The sequence below is a fragment of the Triturus cristatus genome, chromosome 7 (assembly GCF_964204655.1).
Source record: "Triturus cristatus chromosome 7, aTriCri1.1, whole genome shotgun sequence".
In the NCBI taxonomy this organism is placed as follows: Eukaryota; Metazoa; Chordata; class Amphibia; order Caudata; family Salamandridae; genus Triturus; species Triturus cristatus.
In genome coordinates this window covers 769,957,645-769,979,339 of record NC_140590.1, presented here as the reverse complement: position 1 = coordinate 769,979,339, position 21,695 = coordinate 769,957,645, and the positions used below count along the sequence as shown (strand labels likewise).

Sequence of the window (21,695 nt, the reverse complement as noted above, 5' to 3'; positions counted from 1 at the left end):
GTGCAGAGTAGAGTGGTGTGAAGCAAAATGAAGCATGAATGGTGTGTTAGAAAACTGCCAATACAGACAACATATCTTCAATTGAAATGACCATTACATTTGCAGAGACATTCAGTTTTACTGATAAAACTATACAGCGTACAAAAGATAATTTGTGGAAATGTCATCACCTAGTGTAAAGATTTGTTTTGATTGTATTAAAATATTGGTTTCCACAACACATCAGAATTATGAAAAAAATTGCTTCATTTCTACTTTTCGATATAGTCTGACAGGTCTGCAAAGTTAATTTACAGACATAAAAATGTTGTTGTGTGCTAAAAAAAAAAAAAACAACAACACTGCACAGCCTTCCTCAAGCACACCCACAGTAGCAAGCATTTTTGGCACATAAATCCTCTCACTTTGAAGTCAGAAAAAGAAAAGTAAATACCAAGCTCCCTGGAAGAAAAGAGCCTGACATCTGACCTAGGGCTCTGAATGCACAGCGAATGTGGCAAGATAAGAATAAGATTTAAAGGCTTGTTTATAGAAATCAAGTACTGATGAAAGAATGCAGTAAAAAGGGTTTGGGCATCGGAAGGGACAAACTCAAACTGGACAGCCTAAAACAAATAGAGGCAGCAAACAGAAAGCAAGTAAATTTGAGTTCCAAACCATAAAGCCAATTGTAAGCAATGGGCGGAATACATTCCCAGGGAAGATTTCCGAATGTCCCCAAGATGTTGTTAGCAAACCAGAGAGCTGCACTGTCTGGTAGGCTTCGACCTAAAAACCAGGAGAAATACAAATAGCGGAGAACGATCTGCTCCCCTCAGTAGGATGCACGTCAGTTAATGAGAGGGATACATAGGGGAAGAATGATTTGTCGCCAGGAAGACATGGGTGTAACAGAGAATGGGGCAGATTCAATGGGGAGAAGGATGCCCCACCCGATACTAATTCTTCTCAGATGTTGAGGCACCCCACCTATTGCTCCCTAAAAGAGCAACCTTGTGACAATGGACAAGATCAGTCAGGTCTGGCAACCCCAGAACCATCCCCACCGCGCCAACATCTGCTGCAGCTGGAAACACATCTGGACACCAGCTTAGGATAAACAGAGCATGGAGCCATTACCGGCTCGTGCGACTCCTCTCTTTGAAGGGCTTTATTTAGGCACTTGACACACAAAACAATGTAGCTAATAAAGTTCTATTTAAAAGGATTTAAACCACGAGTCCCAACTAGTCCCCATCCCCTTCACACACATACACACGCACACATGCGCATACTGACCGGATATTGCCGCTTCCTGCTGTCAGTCCGAGAGATTTCAGGGACGTTGCCTTCAAGGCGGCTTTCCCAGTCACCTTAAACAGAACAGGGTACGATTTGGTATTAGTAAATATTGCACGTAGAAAAACATCACTGAAGAATCCTGTCAATTTTAGCTTTTGTGTTGTCATGTTTGTACCAAGTTCCACTAACATAAGTGCATTATGGGAGAAGCAGTGCAAGCCTCCCTGACATGTACAGGAAAGGTGACATTAGGCCTTCCAGGTGTGTGGCGCGTGCACAACGCACGCGTCAAACACAACACAATAGATAATAATGTGCAGTAGTTTTCGAATTCACAACCCCGTGAAGTACCAAGATTAGTGTGCAGTGACAGTAAGAAAGGTCATAAAGGCACGCGCAGCACATTGAAAACCATAAAGAGCGGGCCTCTCTTTCACAACCACGCGGGTAAGAACAGCGCCCCACCTGCCCTGGAGGCAAATCCTGGGCAGAGGCAGTAACAATTCAGGACAAATAGCCAAAATTCAGGACGAAAGGTCATGTTTATGGACTCATCTGAGGAGGGCAGGCAATAACATAAAAATAAACATACTGCCGACGTAAGTACAAGTCAAAATCGGTTAAATGTATGACTGCCGTCGCACACGCATGCCACAATGGCCCCATTCTAGATACGGCACCCTGCAGTGAGGAACTGGTTTGAATGTTTTTGCCAGAGTGGATTGTAGTTTTCAATCCCGCCCTTCTGGGAAGAGAGTAAGTTTGCCTCTACTGTGAAAATAATGGTAACACTAGATTTCACCATGCTGTTCTACTTACTCTATCAACAGTTCTACATTCTAGCACCTCCTTTCAAAAAGCACAAGGCAATCAATACCTTTGCCAAATATGGTTAGCATGGCGCACTTTTAAATTTCATGCGCTCTTACATTCTCATCCTCACTCCCAATTCTCTCTAATGTCTGCATCCATGCCTGGGAGACAGGGTAGCAGATGTTCAGATTAAAAAGTTACTTACCTTCGGTAACAATCTTTCTGGTCGATACCCTATCTACTGGAGTATTTCCCAGGTGTCAGGCTCGATACAAAAATTCAAAAAGTAGTACTCGTGTGTGTCAGTAGGTGGAGTTGCGCATCTCTGCGATAACGGCTTTCTACTTCGGAAGTCAACAAGCGGAGCCACAAATAAGTGCCATCCAGAAGGGGTTTTGTCATGATGGCGTGGGAGCGTCGCCCGCTGTGAGCCACGCTAAACGTGAAAATTAAAATGGCAATGAAATGATTTCATTGCCATTTTGTTTTTCACCGAGGAGCGCTGCAGCCGGCCTCGAGCCTGGAAAAATGGCGGCGTGTCCACTGCTGATGATTGGCAGCATAGAGGACTGGAGCGGTGGCTTTACTGGAGACTCCAAAGTGCGCATGTGACTTTGGCCAGCTGTCTTGCGCTGGCCAAAGTTACATGCACATTTTGAAGCTCTCCACCCAGCTGCCTTAGACAGTTGGGTGGAGAGTAAGCACAGGGCTCCAGGGCCCGAAGGAGAGTTCATTCCTGGAGCTTTTCTCTTGCTTATTAGCAGCATAAGAGCTGTGTCTTGATTGGTTAGGGGATCATCCTTCATGCGTCAGACTGCAGAGAGACACCGAGGAGGACGTGGAGCCCCTGGGTAAATACAATTTTATTTATTAGAAATGTGTAATGCATGCAAGTGTAGTGATTAAATTAGTGCTTATGTTTTATTTAGGCGCTTAGGGTGGAGGGGTGGTTTTTATTTAGGCTTATGGAGGGAGAGATTGGTTTGTTTCTGGCTTTTGGAGGGAGGGGTACTTTAATTTAGGTTTTTGGGAAGCGGTGGGGTACTTCACTTGCCTCACCACATTCTAAGGCTACCAGCCACCCCTTACGCCAAGCAGTCGCACTAATGTCAGTTGCTTTCTAGGCTGTCTGAGAAACAGAGCCCATCAGCAGATTGGCATGATCAGTGTGCAGATCTCTAGTTTTGGGACCTTTTTATATGTATATATGTATATATTGTCTTGTTCACAGAATTGGGAGATAGGAGGATCATGATGAATCTGCCATAAGACTGAGTATCCTCCAGAAGGATCACTACTGAAGGTAAGTAATTTGTTCCTATGATGGATACTTCTAACCAAAGATTCCTCACCCTGTGAATAGTTACCATAGCAGTACCTCCCAGGGTGGTGAGTGTGTGAACTGGCTCAGAGCAGGAAGTCCTGCAGGACTGAGTGGGCAAAAAGCAGCCGCGGTCACTGCAAGTAAGAACGGTGGGGCGGAGGGGCTAGGTGAGGGGGATTTTGAGAGACGACCACAAGGGAAAATTGATTATTTAATTTTCCCTAGTGGCATTTCTCGAAATCCCCCCTCACCTGACCCCACTGCCCCACCACTCTTACCGGCAGCGGCCGCAGCTGGCAAAAAGCCACGCCTGAAGGACCCGACTGTCAAGGCAGTAGTGCTTCGTTGACATGAATACTGACACCCAGGTAGCCGCTCCATGTTCCTTTGTACAAATCATTATAAAAGCTTACTGTCCTCTTAGGGCCTATACAATGAATCGCTTCCTCCTTAGAGAGGTGGAGCAAATAATGCCGGAAGGGTGACAACTTGCCTGACATGAAAAGGAGTGACCACTTTTGGTAGAATGCAAGCCTGGGTTAACAGAAAGAGCCTGCAGCTTGCTCATACATCTAGTTGACGTTACAGCAATCAGAAAGTCTTTCTTCAGCTTCAGTAGCATCAAAGGACAACTGTGAACTGGCTCAAAAAGGATGCACATCGAAGAAATGAGTTGAAGTCCCACTGAAGCATTGCAAAGGGTTTTGGTGGAAACAAATGTTGCGAATCTTTTAAAAATCTCATCACAACAGGTGATTTTAAGAAGACTGATCTGGCAACCGCCAAAAAGCCTAAATAGCCCTTAGCAGTGCCCAAAGCACGTACTTGTTGGGACTACAGAAAGAACAAACAACAAAACTTCAGACAAATTTGTTTGCAACAGGTCAATTCGTCGGGAGCCCCACTAATCCACACATTTGCCCCGGCTGGAGCACACTAATTTTGTGGAGGGATGCCTTACTACAAAGAGGACATCAACGACCTCAGGGGGGAGGTCAAAAGAGGTCAACTTTCATCGCTCAATCTCCTAACATGGAGAGGCAGATTGTGCAATCTCAGGTGCAGCACCCTGCACTGCTGCTGCGACAGAAGATCCGCACAAAGCGGCAGTTTGATTGGAGGACAGATGCTCAGACCATGGAATTCTGGGTACCACGCTCTTCTGGCCCAACGTAGTGCCACTAGGATCATTTGGGCCCGACGATCCTAATCTTCTTCAGAACTCAGGGCAGGAGAGGCATTGTGCAAAGGCAGCGGTACAGTGTTCCAGGGAAGAGCATGGGCAGGCAAGAGATCTCTCTCCCAAACAGCTTCAATTTTAGTGAGATGGTGTTGGACGCTGACCGTAGGAGAAGTGTCGGACAATATTTATTAATTTGTGGTATTGTATACCACAGACCACACCAGGTGACAAGAGAGCTGTTTTCACTGGGGTGTGGTTTAACTACATATATAGGAGACAAAACCTATTCAAGATTATGTTATGAATTTCAATTGCACAGATAATACTGGTCACCAAGAATGGATTCGAGTAGAAAAGTAGCAAAATATTAAATCCTCAACTGTTAGGAGTTCACTATTTTGGGCAGGAGTTCTTTCATCCCTTTCTGGATCACAATATACAAAGGGACCTTCTTCTGATCTGCAGGAATGTTATTTCAGATCAGAAACATCACTGTTGCGTGGTGTTTTCCTTTATGATTTTTGGATTTTGAAGTACCTGTCCTTCTTTGCTTCTTGAATTTCTGTTTTCCCCTATGAAATGTAGCTTTTTGTAGTATAGAGCATAGTCTGATGAAAAAATACTTAGCTTGTGGGTAGTCCAAGGGCATATTAGGTGATCTACCATGGTTTGACTAAGTCATCATGGGAGCATTCCTCACAGAAAAGTACTAAGAGGAAGGGACTGGATTTGCACTGTTTTGACATCACATACCAATGGTACTACCCCTAAGGAAGCTCAATGAGGTCCTGAATATTATGGAGTGGGAGTGTGTTGGAGTTATTTTTTTGAGGATACGAGAGAGTGAGTGTGAGTACAGGTAGAGGTCATAGCATTTAATGGAAACACTGTGCCTCCCTGGCCTGGGCGACATTTTGGCCTGCCCTGTGCTTTGGACACTACAAACCAAATGAAATGGAAATACGCAACATATTTCTATGTGACGTCTGAGAGGAAAGTTCAGACTATACCGGCTAGGGATGGCCCTAATCATAGCGTAGAATTGTTACAAGCTGTTAATTTTTTTTTTGTTAAACATCTTTTTATTGAAATTTTTCTCATTAAGTACATTTAGCATATTATAAAGTTGTTCTGCATCATATCAAGTATGGAACAACAATACTGAGAACACTGTAATTTATGCATTTGTATAAAGAACAAATTATTACATATGGACATGCGGTCTACATTTACATCCTTACTCAAGCATGGATATGGTTGCCTTGTATACGTTTCTCGTTCTCTCCATGTGCAATGACTGTATCAAGGGTCTGAATACGATGCCTGTTTAAGTGAACCATAACTAATAACAAAAGATAGAAAAGAAAAGATCGCCATCTTTAGCTCGTGGCAGCCAATCCGTATTGCAGGTGTCGAGGAGTATGAGGGTCAATACATTACAAAATCGGGAAGAGTAATAGCGAAGTCGTGTGATGTGGTAGCGGTGTGCTGGGGGGGTGTCTAGTTATCAGCTTGCTGCGTGCGGCCCCGTCATGATTGGTGGCGGCGCAAAACGCCATGTAGAGTAGGGGGGAGGAAGTGTCTTACTGCGCTGGGGCCACATCAGCGTCACTGGGGGGCTGTGAGTCTTGTTCTGCGATGTCTGGTGGTGTGAGCGTTTTGAGAAGATCATCCCAGGCCTGCACAATTGTGTGTTTGCGCAATCCCGCAGTTTCCTCCTTGTGCAGCGTGGCGCTCTCGGCTTGCGCCATATTGTAAGGGATTTCTCCCAGTTGGCCGGCGCTGGAGGGTCCGTGTGTTTCCATCTTTTCGTGATAAGGAGTTTTGCCATTATCAATCCCAGATCTCTAAATCTGGATATTACTTTATTCTTTTTCATCCGTGGGTATAACCCCAGCACGCAGGTTTCCCAATTGAACTGTAGTGGCGTCGCGGTACATTTTGTCAATGCGTCCACTACTGCGTGCCAGTAGGACTGTAGTGAGGTACAAGACCACAGCATGTGCAACAGATCAGCACCAATTAGTTTGCATCTGGGGCAAGCAGAAGTATCCAGGTGAAAATAGTAATTTATCTTATCTGGGGAAAGGTATGCCCTGTGTATTATGTATGTCTGGATAAGTTTAAATCTTGAGTTGCGTGGTATATGTGGAGCCGGCTACAATTGTTGCCCACTCCTTGTCAGTCCACAGCTGTCCCTGGTCTGCAGACCACTTCTCGCGAAGTCTCGCCAGTGGTTTCAACGTGTGTATCAGGAGAGCTTCCGCCAGCCAGTGTACCACATGTGAGCCCTCCCCCATTACATGTAGGTATCGTATGAATAAATGCGTTTGGGGCTCAGTTGTGATGTCTCCCCAGGCTGTCGTCAGGGTACGCACTATGGCCGCATGTAGTAGAAATTGGCCTGCAGGAATATAATTTTTCATGGACGGAATATCAAATGTGAGAAGGTTGCCCTCCGCATACAAATCGCCCACCGCGTCTAATCCTGCCGCATGCCATGTCTGCAGTTCGGTTTCAGACACTTTCTCTGTGGCCCTGGGGTCCCTACTAATGGTATCAGTGGAGCATAAGGAAGTGTACCACAGGTCAGTTATGGGGTGAAAGTAGTGTCCGCCATCCCTTTCCCACTCATCCATTTAGACACCCACTGTAGCTGAGAAGCCAGATAGTATAATTCCATGTTCGGGACTGCTAGGCCACCACTGCTTTTGGGCGCATATAATTTGCTTAACGCTTTTCGCGGTCTGCCTTTATTCCAGATCAAATTACGAAGAATGCCTTCTAAGCTCCAGAGAATCCTGACAGGGACATATATTGGGAGATTTGAGAAATAATATAGCAGTCATGGTAGAATGATCAATTTCGTCAAGGTGACACGACCCATTACACTTCGTGGCAGTGTTTTCCAAAAGTGTACTTGCGCTCTAATTGCCGTTATGGCCCGCACAAAATTGCCATCTAATACATCAGAGGGGGATCTGTAGATGTAAACGCCTAAGTACCTAAACATGGATGGGTACCAAGACAAATTGGCTCCATTGATAGTAAGATCTGTTTCAGTCACTGAGTTAGTAAAAGAGTATACACCGGATTTCGCCAAGTTTACTCTAAGTCCTGACAATTGTTCAAATTGTCGGAAAATGTCTGCTAGAACTGGTGGTATAGCTTGCAAATCTCTAACATACAGGAGTAGGTCATCTGCATATAGCGAGACCGCGTGCATTCAATCGCCTAATGGTATGCCCCAATCATCCCTACTGGCTCTGAGTAGCGCAACCAGGGGCTCCATAGCTAGGGAGAAAAGTAGTGGGGACAACGGAAAACCTTGCCGTGTTCCCCACCTTATTCTCAAGGCGCCAGAGATTAATTTCCCTATCTTAACCCGTACCATAGGGCGTTGATAGAGGACACTTACCATCTGTATGTAACCTTCCCCAAAGTCATATTTACGTAGAACCGTTGCAAGATAAGACCACTCCAGGGAATCGAAAGCTTTCTCTAAATTGAGAACTAGGCACCCAGAACGCGGCCAGTCATTTGGGGCATATGTATGCACACTAAACAGCCTGCGTATGTTGAGGGATGTACTCCTGGTTCTGATCAGGATGAATTAATGTCTTTACCAACAGGGCTAAACGCTTGGACAGTACAGATGCAAATATTTTGTAGTCCGTATTAAGGAGCGCTAGAGGGCGATAAGAGCAGAGGAGTTGGGGGTCTCGACCCGGCTTAAGTAAGGAGATTAGGGTCACCTCGTTTTGTGTGGTTGCAAGCGAAGAATCTTCTGTGGCGGCTGCATATAAAGTCAACAACTGTGGAAGTAGGATGTCTGAATACGCCTTATAAAATTTCGCCGGCAAGCCATCAGGACCTGGTGACTTGCCATTAGACAATGAAAATATGCTGTCTCTGATTTCCTCCTGTGAGAGGGAAGCATTTAGTTCCTCCTGTTGCGCGGGGGTAGGTTGTGGTAACGCAAGGTCTGCCAAAAAGGACAGAATCTCAGCAAGCGTGGCCTGTATGCTGGATTTATATAATAGATCGTAGTGAGATGTGAATTTGTCATGAATGGCTGTCTGGGTGTATACCATAGTATCCTGCATTGTACGCAAGGATGTGACCGGTGGAGCCATGAACTCGTGTTGAATCAACCATGAGAGGAGCTTGCCTGCCTTGTCACCTTGGCGAAGGGTTTTCTCAGAATGTGCCTCACAGTTTAAACAGCGTAATCTGTCCAGCAGCCGGGAATGTTCCTCTCGCGCACTGGACAGGGTACCTGCGGCGCCCACAGGCTCCTCCTGCTCAGTTGTGGCTAATCGCTGTTCTATCCTCAGTAGATCCCTCTCCAGCTGTTTGAGCATGCCTGCTTGCGTATTTAGGCAGTGGCCTCTCACCACTACCTTAAAGGCGTCCCATTCTATTTGGAGTGTAGAGGCCGTACCAGCGTTCTCATCAAAATATTGATCTATGGCAGTGGCTAGCGAGCCACGGAAAGATGCATCTAATAGAGTATCAGGTTGCAGTCTCCAGGTTGGGATCGGAGGTCTGGTATCTTCCCACAGCAGATCTAGAGTGTGGGGATTGTGATCTGAGTGGGTCCGCCCCAGATAATGCGTCGAGACTACATAGGGCAATAAAACATTGGAGATCATAAAACGGTCCAGGCGTACATGCAACCTGTGAGCTTCAGAGTAATTAGAGTATATTTTATCAGTCGGATATTGGTGTCTCCACGCATCTGTCAGGCACCATTGTACCGCCCAATCAGTTAGTGCTCTCATGGCGTGAATCATATTTGTGCCTGGAAGGGGGGGTGGGGGGGGGGGGGAATGATCGGTCCAGCGCAGCATCTAATATGCTATTGTAATCTCCCCCCATCAACATAGGGATATCATGCCAGGGCGCTAGTACCTGTGAGATATGGTCAAAGAATGCCCCTTGTTCTGTGTTAGGTGCATATAGCGAAGCAATCACTATAGGCCTGCCATCCAGTATGCCTCTCACTACCACGTACCTGCCTTGTGCATCTATTTTGGTGTCTGTAACTTTAAAAGCGACCCCCGGTCTAACCCATATTAAAACCCCCCGTGCAAACGCTGAGTATCCCGTGGCACACAACTGTCCGCGCCAGCGGCGATGTAAGTGTGGCATTTCTGGCTTAGACAAATGGGTTTCCTGATGTAGCGCTATCTGTATGTTGTGACGTTTGAGGTAGGAATAAATTCTCGTTGGCACCTTGTGTGCTATTTCCACTACGAAGTAAGACGAGAGAGTGCCTTCAGGTAGCAGAGAGCGGAGCCAAGCCTCAGTATATGCAGCAGGATCTTTCCCTTCCTGACGTTCCGGCAGGCCCACTACACGCACGTTGTTCTGCCGTGCCCGTCCTTCGGCATCCTTGACCTTGTCCTCCAGGAACTCAACACGATTCAGCAAATTTTGTATGTGTTGGTCTGCAGCTGCAACTTGTGGGGCGATGTCGGCGATGTCAGCTTCGACGGGGGTGGTGCGGTCCGCCAGCTTGCAATGATCAGCACGTGAATGTCAATGGCCACTTTGTCAATTTTGTTTTCTAATGAAGTGCGCGTTTGGGTCAGGGTCTCTCCCAGTTTTTCAACTGCTGCTAGCACTGCATCCAGCTTGCTGGAGGTTGAAACAGTAACAGTCTGTGCCGCCATTTTGCTTGTTTTGCTTTTAAAGGACAGAGGTGAAGTTAGAGCGCCTCCTGCACCTACCCTGGCGCGAGTGCCTTGTGATATGTGGCTGTAATCGTGAACTCGTGGCGGTCTCTGGTCTGGTCAGGGCCTCAGTTTGCCCGCTTGTCGCGTAAGGGTTGGCTTCACCGGGGTGACTCTGCATATCAGGGAACGTAGGCTAAGATGTAGCATAGCGTTCGCTTCGAGGATCAAGCTGGGTGTCAAGGTGTCTGTGGCAAGCAGCTCCCTGCGCGCTTGTGGTGTCCCGCAGGCACTTGGGTGTCTGCTGCGGCGTTGTCCAGCAGCTCCCGGGCAGTGAGCTCCCCACTTCGCGCTCGGGTGCCCTCACCGCGAGTCAAACTGGTTGGTTAGTGCCATGGTGTGGCTACGCTCAAAGCCCGTCGGCTGGAGGCCCACCTCAGGGCAACAGAATTGATCAAGTCCATGGCAGCAGAGATATGGTGGAGACTATGAGGTAGTAGGTCTTGGCAGCTGGGGCAGAGCAGGCATCAGGACATCTTATCAACATGCAGGGCCATTTGAGAACTGCAGGCATCGCCCTGTGTTGTCCACCAAATCTGCAGCGCCACGGGCCCACAAGTCCAAGCTGAAGAGAAGTCAGCGACAGTGGAGGCAAGGCGAATAATGCAGAGTGGGGAGGGTGGAGAAAGCCACCTGGGGGTGTCCAAGCGTGTCGTAACCCTCAGGGACTCGCTGTCGACATATCTCAGTCTCGTGCCTCCCCTCTCACCCAACCCATACCCCGCAGTAGGGCCTGTCAAGGCTGCCGCAGTCCGTCAAAGTTTTCCCCTTGCACGATTCCGGTGGTGTAGCGGGCGGTCCTGAGATGCATTTGCTGGTCCGCCGGTCCGTGCCTCCTGAGCTCGGGCTTCAGTGCGTGGGCGGAGCAATCCGTGTGGTGCAGTAGCGCAGCTAGGCCCCAGATTCGTAAGCACGCTAAAGTTTGCTGCCAGAGTCTGTGGCGTGCTGACGGCCCAAGCCAGTGGTGTGAAGGCCGAGGGCACGACTCGTGTGCTATTACAAAGGGCGACGCCGAGTCCACTTCTCAGCGGCACTATGGAAGTAACTGCGCCACTCGGCGCGGCCTGGTGGGCAGGGCTCAGCCACGGTCTCACGTAGCCAGCGCCTCTGACTTGCTATGAGCGCACTCGGCTCGCCACAGGACCGGGCACTGCGGCTTGGTGTGTGTGACCCTCGATTTCACCCGAAACTTGCCTCAGGACTGCAGCGGGTGCACAGGTATGTCGCTGTCCGCCAAGCACTGCAGCAGGTCAGCTAGAATTGATAAATGTGGCCACAAACAGGGAGCTTCCGGCGGAGCTCTACCCGAGCACGTATGCCATCATTGTCGGCTTAGCCACGCCCCATTGTTACAAGCTGTTCATACAAGGTTATGGAGAGACTTTAGGCTGATGGTGGATACATTATAGCCAATCATACAAACTGTGATGAAAGGGATTCTTGCAATTAGTCTAAACCACTGGCAATCACTCTGAGTTCAACCCATCATTTGTCACCCAATGTGACCCACCTTATGCAAAATAGCACTGACCCTGCTCTTCATGGAAACAGTCCATCCAGAACTGCCAAACTATACATCAGAGAAAAGACTTTCGATGGCCAAAACTGGTCTTGGGTTGCTTTGGGTCTTTTCTGAACAAGGTTTTCCAGTCAGCGAGAAAGGGTTGCCGCTGGACACAAGTTTGATTCCTTTCTTTTTCTCTTTCAACTACTCTTTTAATTTTATGTGAATACAGTTCTTCCTACACCTGACATCCTGGGTGTGACAACAAGAAGTTGTTAAAGGCACGAGTGTGCTAATCAACAGAAAACTTTTCACAACACATCTCCTATACAGGTTTTACTCCGTCATTCAAATGCGAGTGAGATGCCATAGAATGCAATGTTAAATCTAGTGTAAGATGCTATGGGAATATGAGGTTATTGCTAAAAATATTTTAGAAAAGTAATTGTAGCACATGATGTTCTATAAATATCACATTCTTTGAAAAGTAGTCCACTACCTCTCACAAAATCTTTGACAACTGGTTATTAAGACCTTATTCTCTAACACCGGACTACTGCAACATCTCTTATCATGGATTACCGTTTTCTCATCAGCGTCTGCATCCAGTCCCAAACTCCACTGCACGCCTTATCCTAGGCCTTCCTACTCACTCCTCCATCTAACACCACTTAAATTACCTGCACTTAATCTTAAGTCAGCAAATGCATTCTCCTCAAATCTTTTTATGTCTGTCACTATTCTCTACACAGAACAGAACAGGCTAACAATCTCCAGGTATGCATTCTCCCCTACACCCCTGGCAGACCTTTTAAGTCAGGCAGAGCTTTCTTGCTGCAGCGCTCTTGCTTCTCTCGCAGCCGCTAAGGCGGACACCCCTTTTTAATCTAGCCACTTAAAAATGGAATGATCTCTCCTTCAATTTGTGTTTCATCACAAATCACCTTGCATTTTGTTGCAACTACCTACCTGTTTCACCAAGTTTCACTTTAAGATCCATAGCTCTGTCGAACAACTTTAGAAACATAGTAACATAGAATAAGATGCTGTACAGTTAGGATAAAGGTTTCATCTTTCTAAGGAGATAAGACCTGTGATCCTGGGCCAGAAAATGCAGATGATAACGAGGGGGCTAGCCAATAGGTGTTTAGTTGCTTACAGACAGCTCCATGTCTAGTCCATTGTGGCCTATGGGTAACTGTCTCTAAGCTGTGTCTTAATGCGAGACTGAAGCAGCAGAAGCACAGAGAATAAGCAACCCACCCTGGGGCACACAATAAGACTGTCAGGCAGCCTTACAGGAGCATAGTAGTAGGTGACAGTCTAGGTCTTTCAAATCCACAGCTGTGTGTTTTTTTCCTATCCACTCTCTATCGTCAGCAATTTTTCTCCTGCAGTCTGAGATTCCTCTCAATGTGGCTGTTTCCATCTTATCTTTCCTATCTGGCAGTCTCACTCTGACCCTCCTTCCCAGTGAGAAAATGCCCTTTTTGCATGGTCTACCCCATTTTTTATGGAATTTAATTTTATTGCTGGGTTCAAGACTCTGCACACTAGGACACTGCTGTCCAGTGCCCAGTGTATGTATTCTGGCACACAAAATGTGTAAAAATAGGCGAATTTCTAACTGGCATATTTAACTTTCCTATAGCACCATAGTGCAGGACTACACCCAGGGCATGGAAAATCTAGTGTTACCTGAGGGCTGCTCTAGTTATTCTGGCATCTACTAGTGTAATAAGGAAAACATGGGTTCCAGCCTACCAGTACACCCTGACTGCTGCAGTTCAAACCTGCAGCTCGAACTGTCAAAATAACCCCTTTGACAGGGAAAAATCTCCCTTTTAAATATTATTAAGCCACCACTATGTAGGCCCTGTTGCCAAGAGATAGGGTGCTTGGTATTTAAAAGTAGGACATTTAGAAATGTAATGTTAGTATGCCCCTACAGGACAAGGCCCCAAAAGCCATTTTCACTGCGGAAGGCTCTGACTCTCCTACAAAGAAAAATAGACTACAGATTAAAATCAGGCCTTGGTGGTGAACTCCGCTTTGTTTGCCAAGTTAAAATATCAATTGTGCCATCTCAAGTTTGGGACCGGCTAGAAAAATTATTTTATTTTTAATATCTATTAAAAATCCAATACAATGTCAAAGTGAGATGCGTTTTGCCCTTGCAGGAAGCCAGTTCGGGTAGACCCAAGAATTTCATTAACTTATAAAGGTCCTGCCCTTTGACAAATAAAATGTAAGGTGAAACTGAGGGAAGGCGAACTCTTGTTCCCACAGTTAGGTAGGCACCCATCCAAATGGGAGGAAAGCTACCCCCAGAACCAGTTTTCAGTGACCAAAAAGGAGGGGGGACTGCTCATTTCCCTAACCACACGTCTGCATGAGCACACAGGTTCTACACAAGGGAGCAAGGGTTTCTCCATCTTGGATTATGGGAGTAAAGTGCACTGTGTGATTGTTAGTTACTGAGCAAACAGGAACTTCTGAAAACTGGGCAGGGTTGGCCCTGGGATCTTTTACCCCACTGGTTAGGGAGGAGCCACAAGTCACCCCCTCTCCCCTTCCACAAGCTGGTACCAACCATAACTGTGGCACATGAGGGAACCCCTGTACACTCTCCTCAGAATATTTTCTGGACCTGTGGAAGAACAGAAGAAGGACTGTGCCTGCTGTTTGAGACCTGTGACAAGATCTAAAGGGTTGGACATCCTCCCATTTGTACCCAGGGCAAAGAGGTGGCCTCCAAGGGTCAGTTGACTGAATTCCTTTGTGGCTACAGGGACACAACAAACTGCAAGAGGTTTTTTTCCTGAAGTGCCCTCCTGACCAGTTGCAACTGGGCATGGACTGGACCCTGCAGGTGGCCTCGCTGAAGAGTTGTCCCTGAGGTCCTAGGACCCGTGGTTGTGCCTAACTGGACTTCAAATACTAACCAGGAACAACCACCTTAGCAAGTCTGCCCAAGGCACACATTTGTTGGGCTCAATAAATAAGTTTCTCCCCTTCAGAGCTTCTCCTCACCAGCAAATGCATTTCAGAGGGACCTCAGGAAGAAGGTATTGCGCCTTGTGAAACTCACCTTAGATACAGCTTACAACCGTGCCCCACTGGAGGAGTATGCGCTCCGAAAAAGAGCTGGACCTTGTCTAACAGCTATCTGGGTACGAGAGGATTTCCTCAGATACAGCAGCTTGCCCAGCTGGTGGATTTTAACTGCCATTTCAGAGACTAAAGGACTGATTTAGAGTTTGGCGGACAGGTTATTCTATCACAAATGTGACGGATATCCCAATGTCGATCTAAATCAGGCCATAAGTCCTATGGCAAAATCTTTGACCAGGACGAACCGGTCTGGCATATCCAGCCCACGCTCCATCAAGGTCATCCTGAAACTGCACTTATGCACTGTCACCCATGAACAGTGATTACTGACTGGTGCTTTACGTTTTCATGATCCTTTTTCTCTTGTATCTTTTCAAATTCAGATCTCCAGCTGCTCTTACTGGATTTTTATGGTTTTGGTGTCATTTTTTTATTACAATTTTAACTCTATTCTATTTTAATAGATTTATAGAGGGATGTTTGATGTTTTGTTTTCAACCATTAAACTGTTTTGGTACTGCTAAATGCTTTTGTTAAGTTAACCTAGTTTGTTCTGTGCCATAGCTACCAGGGGTTGAACTCAGGTTTAAATTACTGAAGCCTCTGGCTGGACCCAACAAGTTTGTAACTTTATTACTCGAGGTGGACTCCCAGACACACAATTCACTGTTTTACACTCCCTATCTCGAGGTCTCCATCTGAGGCTCCAACTCTACCTAGAAGTTTCCACATCAAGCTGAATTCCCATCTTGCTGTTTCTGTCTGAGTGAGGCTCCATCTACACCTTACAGCCTCTAGGGAAGTAGTCCTTAAACGTTTGACTTCTGTGAACCCCTCCTTAATTATTACTGAAATCATTATTGGAATCAAGGGCCCCACAGTGTGTCATTATTAGAATCCGACCTTTCAATTATTTGAACCGCAAAGCAATACACACAATTACGTAAACTGGCATCCATCAAACAAATACACAAATGATAGAATATTTTATTTAATTCACAAATATAAAAAAATCAAAATGTTAATTTTAATGGTAAGAGTGGAACTTTTCTAAATTCAATGGAGGCCACCCATAGTCCATACTACATTCTGTTTGATGCCCTTGCACTGCTCCTATGAATCAATTAGTAATTTTCAGCCTCCACTTTCAAATTACTTCACATTTACATAAAGTTTAAAAAAAAAATCCATTTTGCTTTTTTATTTATCAACACTTAACAAATCTGTTGATTTTATATAATTTTCAAAGCAGTCCCCGATACCCAGGGTCCTCGAACCATAGGTTAAGAAGCGCTGCTCTAGGGTTACCTCTCTACCCGGTAGTCTATCAGGCTCACTCTCTATCTGGCAGTCTCAGTCAGATTCTCCCCCAACAGTCTATCTGCCTTAATCACTAAGAAGCTCTCCTTATTCACATTCACAATGCTCTAAATTCTCTTCTCAAAGGGCCAGATGTACATAGTGTATGGTTTGTGATTACCAAATAGCAAATCTTTGCTATTTGGTAATTTCAAACACGAATGTACAAATGTGTCTGAGACATTTAGCGATTCCAAGTGGGTCGCAAATAGATCTACCTCATTAATGTTCACGTGGTAGGACTCGGTTTGCGACCCATTGGGAATCTCAAAAATCACATGGATGGTGGCCTGCTGGGGTCAGCAGACCACCATAGCTGTGATTGCTTTTCAATAAACCGATCATTATTATTTTTTTTTAAATACATCCCGTTTTCCTCAAAGGAAGTCAAGATACATTTCTAAAAGAAAAATGAAACGTTTTCTTTTAATTATTTTTAAGAGTAGACAGCGGTCCGTGGGACCACTGACTACTCTTTCAACTCTATGCATGTTTGCTAATCGGTGATCCTCGCGAAGAATTCACAACTACTTGCTTTCCCGAAACATGTCTGCGATAAAAGTGGCAGTCATGTCCGCAGTTAGCTTAAATAATTCTATAGGTATCCCGTTAGGGCCCGACGCTTTCCCTCCACGTAGATCATGAATGGCCTTCTCCACTTCAGTTACTGTAATATCTCGGTTGAGGTCGGAACTCTCCTCCTCGGTAAGAACTGGAATCTGAATATCTCGAAGGAGTGAAATGGCCTCCTCCTCCGAGTAGCTCGTGCAGGAGGTGTACAGGGATTGGTAATAAGTACCAAATGCGTCCGCAATGTCTTGCGGAGCGGTTAGACTGCGCTTCTAGCTGCGCAGCATGCGTTTGCAGGTCATCCACTTTCCTCTGCAGCGTTGACGTGTCTTCCACCAGGGAGGTCGCCTTGATTTCGACATCTTTTAAGCGCAAGTTCATTGAGCGCATATCTTCTCTAATAAGGGACACTTCTGTGGATACCATGTCAATACATGACTCCAAGGACGTACGAACGGTGGTGATGGCTTCAAGAATGTCCTGCAATGTTGGCTCCTTGTGCTTCCCACCGGGCTCAGATTTATTGGATGTATTTTGGGTTCCTTTGGGGCTCACGCCGGGGCCTCCCTCCCATGCATATTTCGTTAATTTGGCCTGGAGGGCTGCCTTCGAGCTGCGACCCCCCGCCATGATGTATGCAGATCCCACCTGTGGACCTTATTCACGGTTGGTAATGGGTATCATATGTGGCAGTAGCCGTGGGATCACCAATCTCTGTTCAGCTGCGTGACACAGCCCATGAACAGCAGGAGTGCCGGTTACTGGTAGCACACGTCCTGGACCCCCCAGCACCAAGGTGTTCTCAAATGCGTGCCAGGGCCTCTCCAGAAATGCGCCTCAGCTGTGCATCAAAGTCGACGTTGGGGGAAAAGGGTTCCACCCCACAGGAGCTTCTCAGCAGGAGTCAGTGCTCTCCTGCGCGGCGACTCTTACGGCCCGCGGGCCAGGGCAACGATGCGGTATATCCAGGCAGCCGCGGGGGTTATGACAGTGTCCCAGCTAGAGTGCCCCTCATGTAGTATGTCCCAGGTCAAGAAGCAGTCCCAATCATCAACTGCCCTTGGTCATGGGCTTATATGGCAACCACGCAGCCGTGTGGCAGCTCCTACAGCTCAGTAGTGTTGCAGTTCTGGCCCCGTGCTTTCCTGGTGCACTGAACCTCGGGACGTCTTCCCAGCAAGGCGATGGTCAGCCTGGGCACGCAGCTCCCTCCCGGCCGGCGCGGGGCTCCCACCTCACCTCAGTCACTCCCCAGTACTGCTCCCTTCAGTGGGGGCCGATACAGATGCCGCAACTCCGCTATTACCGGCCTCTCGGGTTCAAGCACAGTCATCAGCCCGACCAGGCTCCGGAGCGTCGGCGGCACGCCCACAGTCTATCACGGCCCGCGTATGGGGAAGCCGCGGTCCGGGACCTCCCACGTGAAACCGATGGGATGTAGCTTACCGGCGCACCACCATCCAGTCGCCAGAGGTAGTAGTCCCGGTGAGTGCACGCTGCCAATAATGCACCCGGCGCGCAGGCCACGCGGCTGCGCCGCCTTCCCAACCAGGCCCGATGGCGCAGGGCTCGCTATGAATGTTCCGTACCTCCTTTCTGGCCGCAGGAGGTATTGATCAGCTCCACAGCCCTTCCGATCACCGATGTTGGTGTTGAAGCCCTAAATTAGGCAATTTTAACCGGATATGTGACGGATTTCGTGCTCGTTCGGCGGAGCCGACTGATTAAGCGGCCATCTTGTAGCTCGGCTTGGTCACGCCCCCCCACTGACTACTCTTAAAACATGTTTTAACCCCTTCGATGCTCATGACGGAATGGTTCCGTCATGAGCATCGGTGCCCCTGTGCTCATGACGGAACCATTCCGTCATGAGGACAGGGGCAGGAAATCCCTCTGCTGCAGAGAGCAGAGGGATTTCCTTCTCTCCCCCAAAGCCTAGGGAGCTGGGGAAGAGCTTCCCCAGCTCCCGAGGTCCCCTCCCTGGTTTCTGTGCAATGACGATCAGGAAGCACGTCGCGCTGTCGTCATTGCACAGAAACCGAAACTGAAATGAGTCTCTCGGCTCATTTCAGTTTCACTTTCTATGTGCTCAGGGGGCTATCTAAGCCCCCCGGGAACGTAGAAAGACAGGAGAGGTATCATTGGATGGCGATCCCCAAGCAGGGATCCACCCACTAGGCACCAGTGAGGGGGGAGCGGCCCCTTGGGCAAGGGCCTTTGCTCCCCCCTTATTAAAAAGGGCAAATGTAGTCTTTCTGTCCCCCCTGGGGGGCAGATGGGGCAGTAGCCCCCAATCTGCCCTCCCGGGGGGCAGAAAGCCCACTAGATACCAGGGATTTTTCTTTCATAATAATTAGGGGTGGGGGCTGTCCAATATGGGCATGCCAATGGCCCCACCCCCCCAGCCACAAATTTACAGCCTTTCTGCCCCCAATCTGCCCCCCAGGGGGGGGTGGTAAAAAGCCCACTGACCGTCAGGGATTTTTTTTTTAATTATAATTTGTGGTGGGGGCTGCCCAATATGGGCATGCCCATGCCCCCACCTCCCACATGCAAAAATGATAGCCTTTCTGCCCCACCTGGGGGGCATATGGGGGCATTAACCCCCAATCTGCACCGCCGGGGGGGGGGCAAAAAGCCCACTAGACGCCAGGGATTTTTGTGCGCAAATTTTAATTAGGGTGGGGGCATTGGCATGCCCGTTTTGGGCAGCCCCAACCCTAATTAAAATTTGACAAAAAAAATCCCTGGCGTTTAGTAGGCTTTCTGCCCCCCCCCGGGGGGCAGATTGGGGGCTACTGGAGGGCATATAGGGGCATTAGCTGCCAATCTGCACCCCCGGGGGAGCTAAAAGCCCACTAGTCGCCAGGGATCTCTTTTTGGGCCAATTTGAATTAGGGTGGGGGCTGCCCAAAACAGGCATGCCCATGCCCCCACCCCCTCCCCGCAAAAATTACAACCTTCCTGCCCCCCCTGGGGACAGATGGGACAGTAGCCCCCAAATCTAACTCGGGGGGGGGGCAAGAAGCCCACTAGACGCCAGGGATTTATAGGGCAAATTTTAATTAGGGTGGGGGCATTGGCGTGTCCGTTTTGGGCAGCCCCTACCCTAATTAAAATTTGCCAAAAAAACTCCCTACCGTCTAGTGGACTTGCTGCCCCCCGTGGGGGGCAGATGGGGTCATTAGCCCCGAATCTACCCCGCCAGAGGGGGCAAAAAGCCCACTAGACACCAGGGTCTTTTTTGGGGCAAATTTAACTTAGGGCGGTGGCTCCCATAACGGGCATGCCCATGCCCACACCCCCGCAAAAATTACAGCCTTCCTGCCCTCCCTGGGCAGGTGGCTGGTGGGTTGGTGAAAGTTTATGCGGCTGTTCAAGTATTCTGGTCCTGTCTTGTGTAGGGCTTTGTATGCGTGCATGAGAAGTTGAAATTGCCTGCCCTTGTGAATAGGGACCTAGTGAAGCTTCCCGAGATGCGGCATGATGTGGGTGCGGCGTGCGAAGTAAAGTATGAGTCTAACAGCAGTGGTCTGGAGTCTGTGTAGGAGCTGTTTGGAGATTCCAGCGTAGAGTGTGCTGCTATAGTCCAACTTTTGGTGATGAGTGCTTGCGTGACGGTCTGTCTGGTGTTCTGAGGCAACCATTTGAAGATCTTTAGCATCATGCATAGGATGTTGAAGCAGAAGGTGCATACTACTTTGACTTGAGCTATCAAGTTGAGCATGTCTTCTAAGATGAACCGTAGGTTTCTTGTGCAAACTGTGGGCGTTGGTCCTCGCTCGGAAGGCCACCAGGTGGAGTCTCATGGGGAGGTCTTGATGCGAAAGACCAGTACTTCTGTCTTGTCGGAGTTGAGCTTCAGGATGTTGGTTCGTATCCAGTCTCCTACCAGGTTGATGGAGTTAGTTGGTGGTGGTTGTCTTGTCTGTCAGGGAGAGGATGACTTGGGTGTCAGTGATGTCATGTGATTGGACAATGTTGGCGAACGGTGTCATGTATATGTGGAAAAGAGTGGTGCTGAGGGATGGTCCCTGTGGGATTCTGCAAATCAGTTTCTTGATTTCTGATGTGAAGGGTGGCAAGTCTGACCCTTTGGGTTCTTCCCGTGAGGAAGGAATAAGGTTGTGAGGGATGATCTCTGAAGAGAGTGTTTCTCAGTACGACTGCCTGCACGCTAAACCAGTATCTGTTCCAATGTTGACTGCATCGAACAAGTCACTGAACTTGCTAGATAAGCAAAACAAACCTTGAGGACTCAACTTTACACAGTAGCTCAAGACACTGTTTGCTAACCTAAATTTTATCATTGAGAAAAATGCTTTCCCATCCAGCAGAAAACCTAAAATACATTGTTGGATACTATAATATTACCCTCAAAAGGAGATGGTAAATGTTTATGTTTAACTAAGTGGTGCACACCTTTCATTTTGCTAATTGATGCAATCTTTTAACAAATCTCGTATCTTTCAGAAAAAAAAGAAAACAAAATCATGAAACCGGGCTTAACATATGATTAAAAGATGCACACTCCAATAAAGAGACATTTTTATTAGATTCTTGTAAACCAAAATGGTGAAGTTGCTGAAATAAACCATTACTGTCCGCTCAACCATGTCTAGGTGCAAGCCTAGGCAAGGCTGGTTCTGCCTTTTATATTAACTTAGATAAATAAACTAAACTAAATATATCAACTGGAATGGAGAAATAGATTAAGAACAGCTTTGGTACACATTCATCAGCTCTAGCTTGGCCACATGGTTGGTGCGTGAGCAAGTGGTGCACAATGAGCACATGTCTCCGTGGTAA

General features: G+C 47.5%; 1 protein-coding gene across 1 annotated transcript in view; it reads right to left on the bottom strand.

Moving 5' to 3' along the window:
- The window catches only part of ASPSCR1 (ASPSCR1 tether for SLC2A4, UBX domain containing), an 837,953-nt gene that overhangs the window by 534,925 nt on the left and 281,333 nt on the right, over positions 1 to 21,695 (bottom strand). The window contains exon 6 of the mRNA XM_085617557.1: positions 1,279 to 1,352. Coding sequence (XP_085473683.1) covers positions 1,279 to 1,352 — 74 coding nt within the window. The remainder of the gene's footprint in view (positions 1 to 1,278; positions 1,353 to 21,695) is intronic.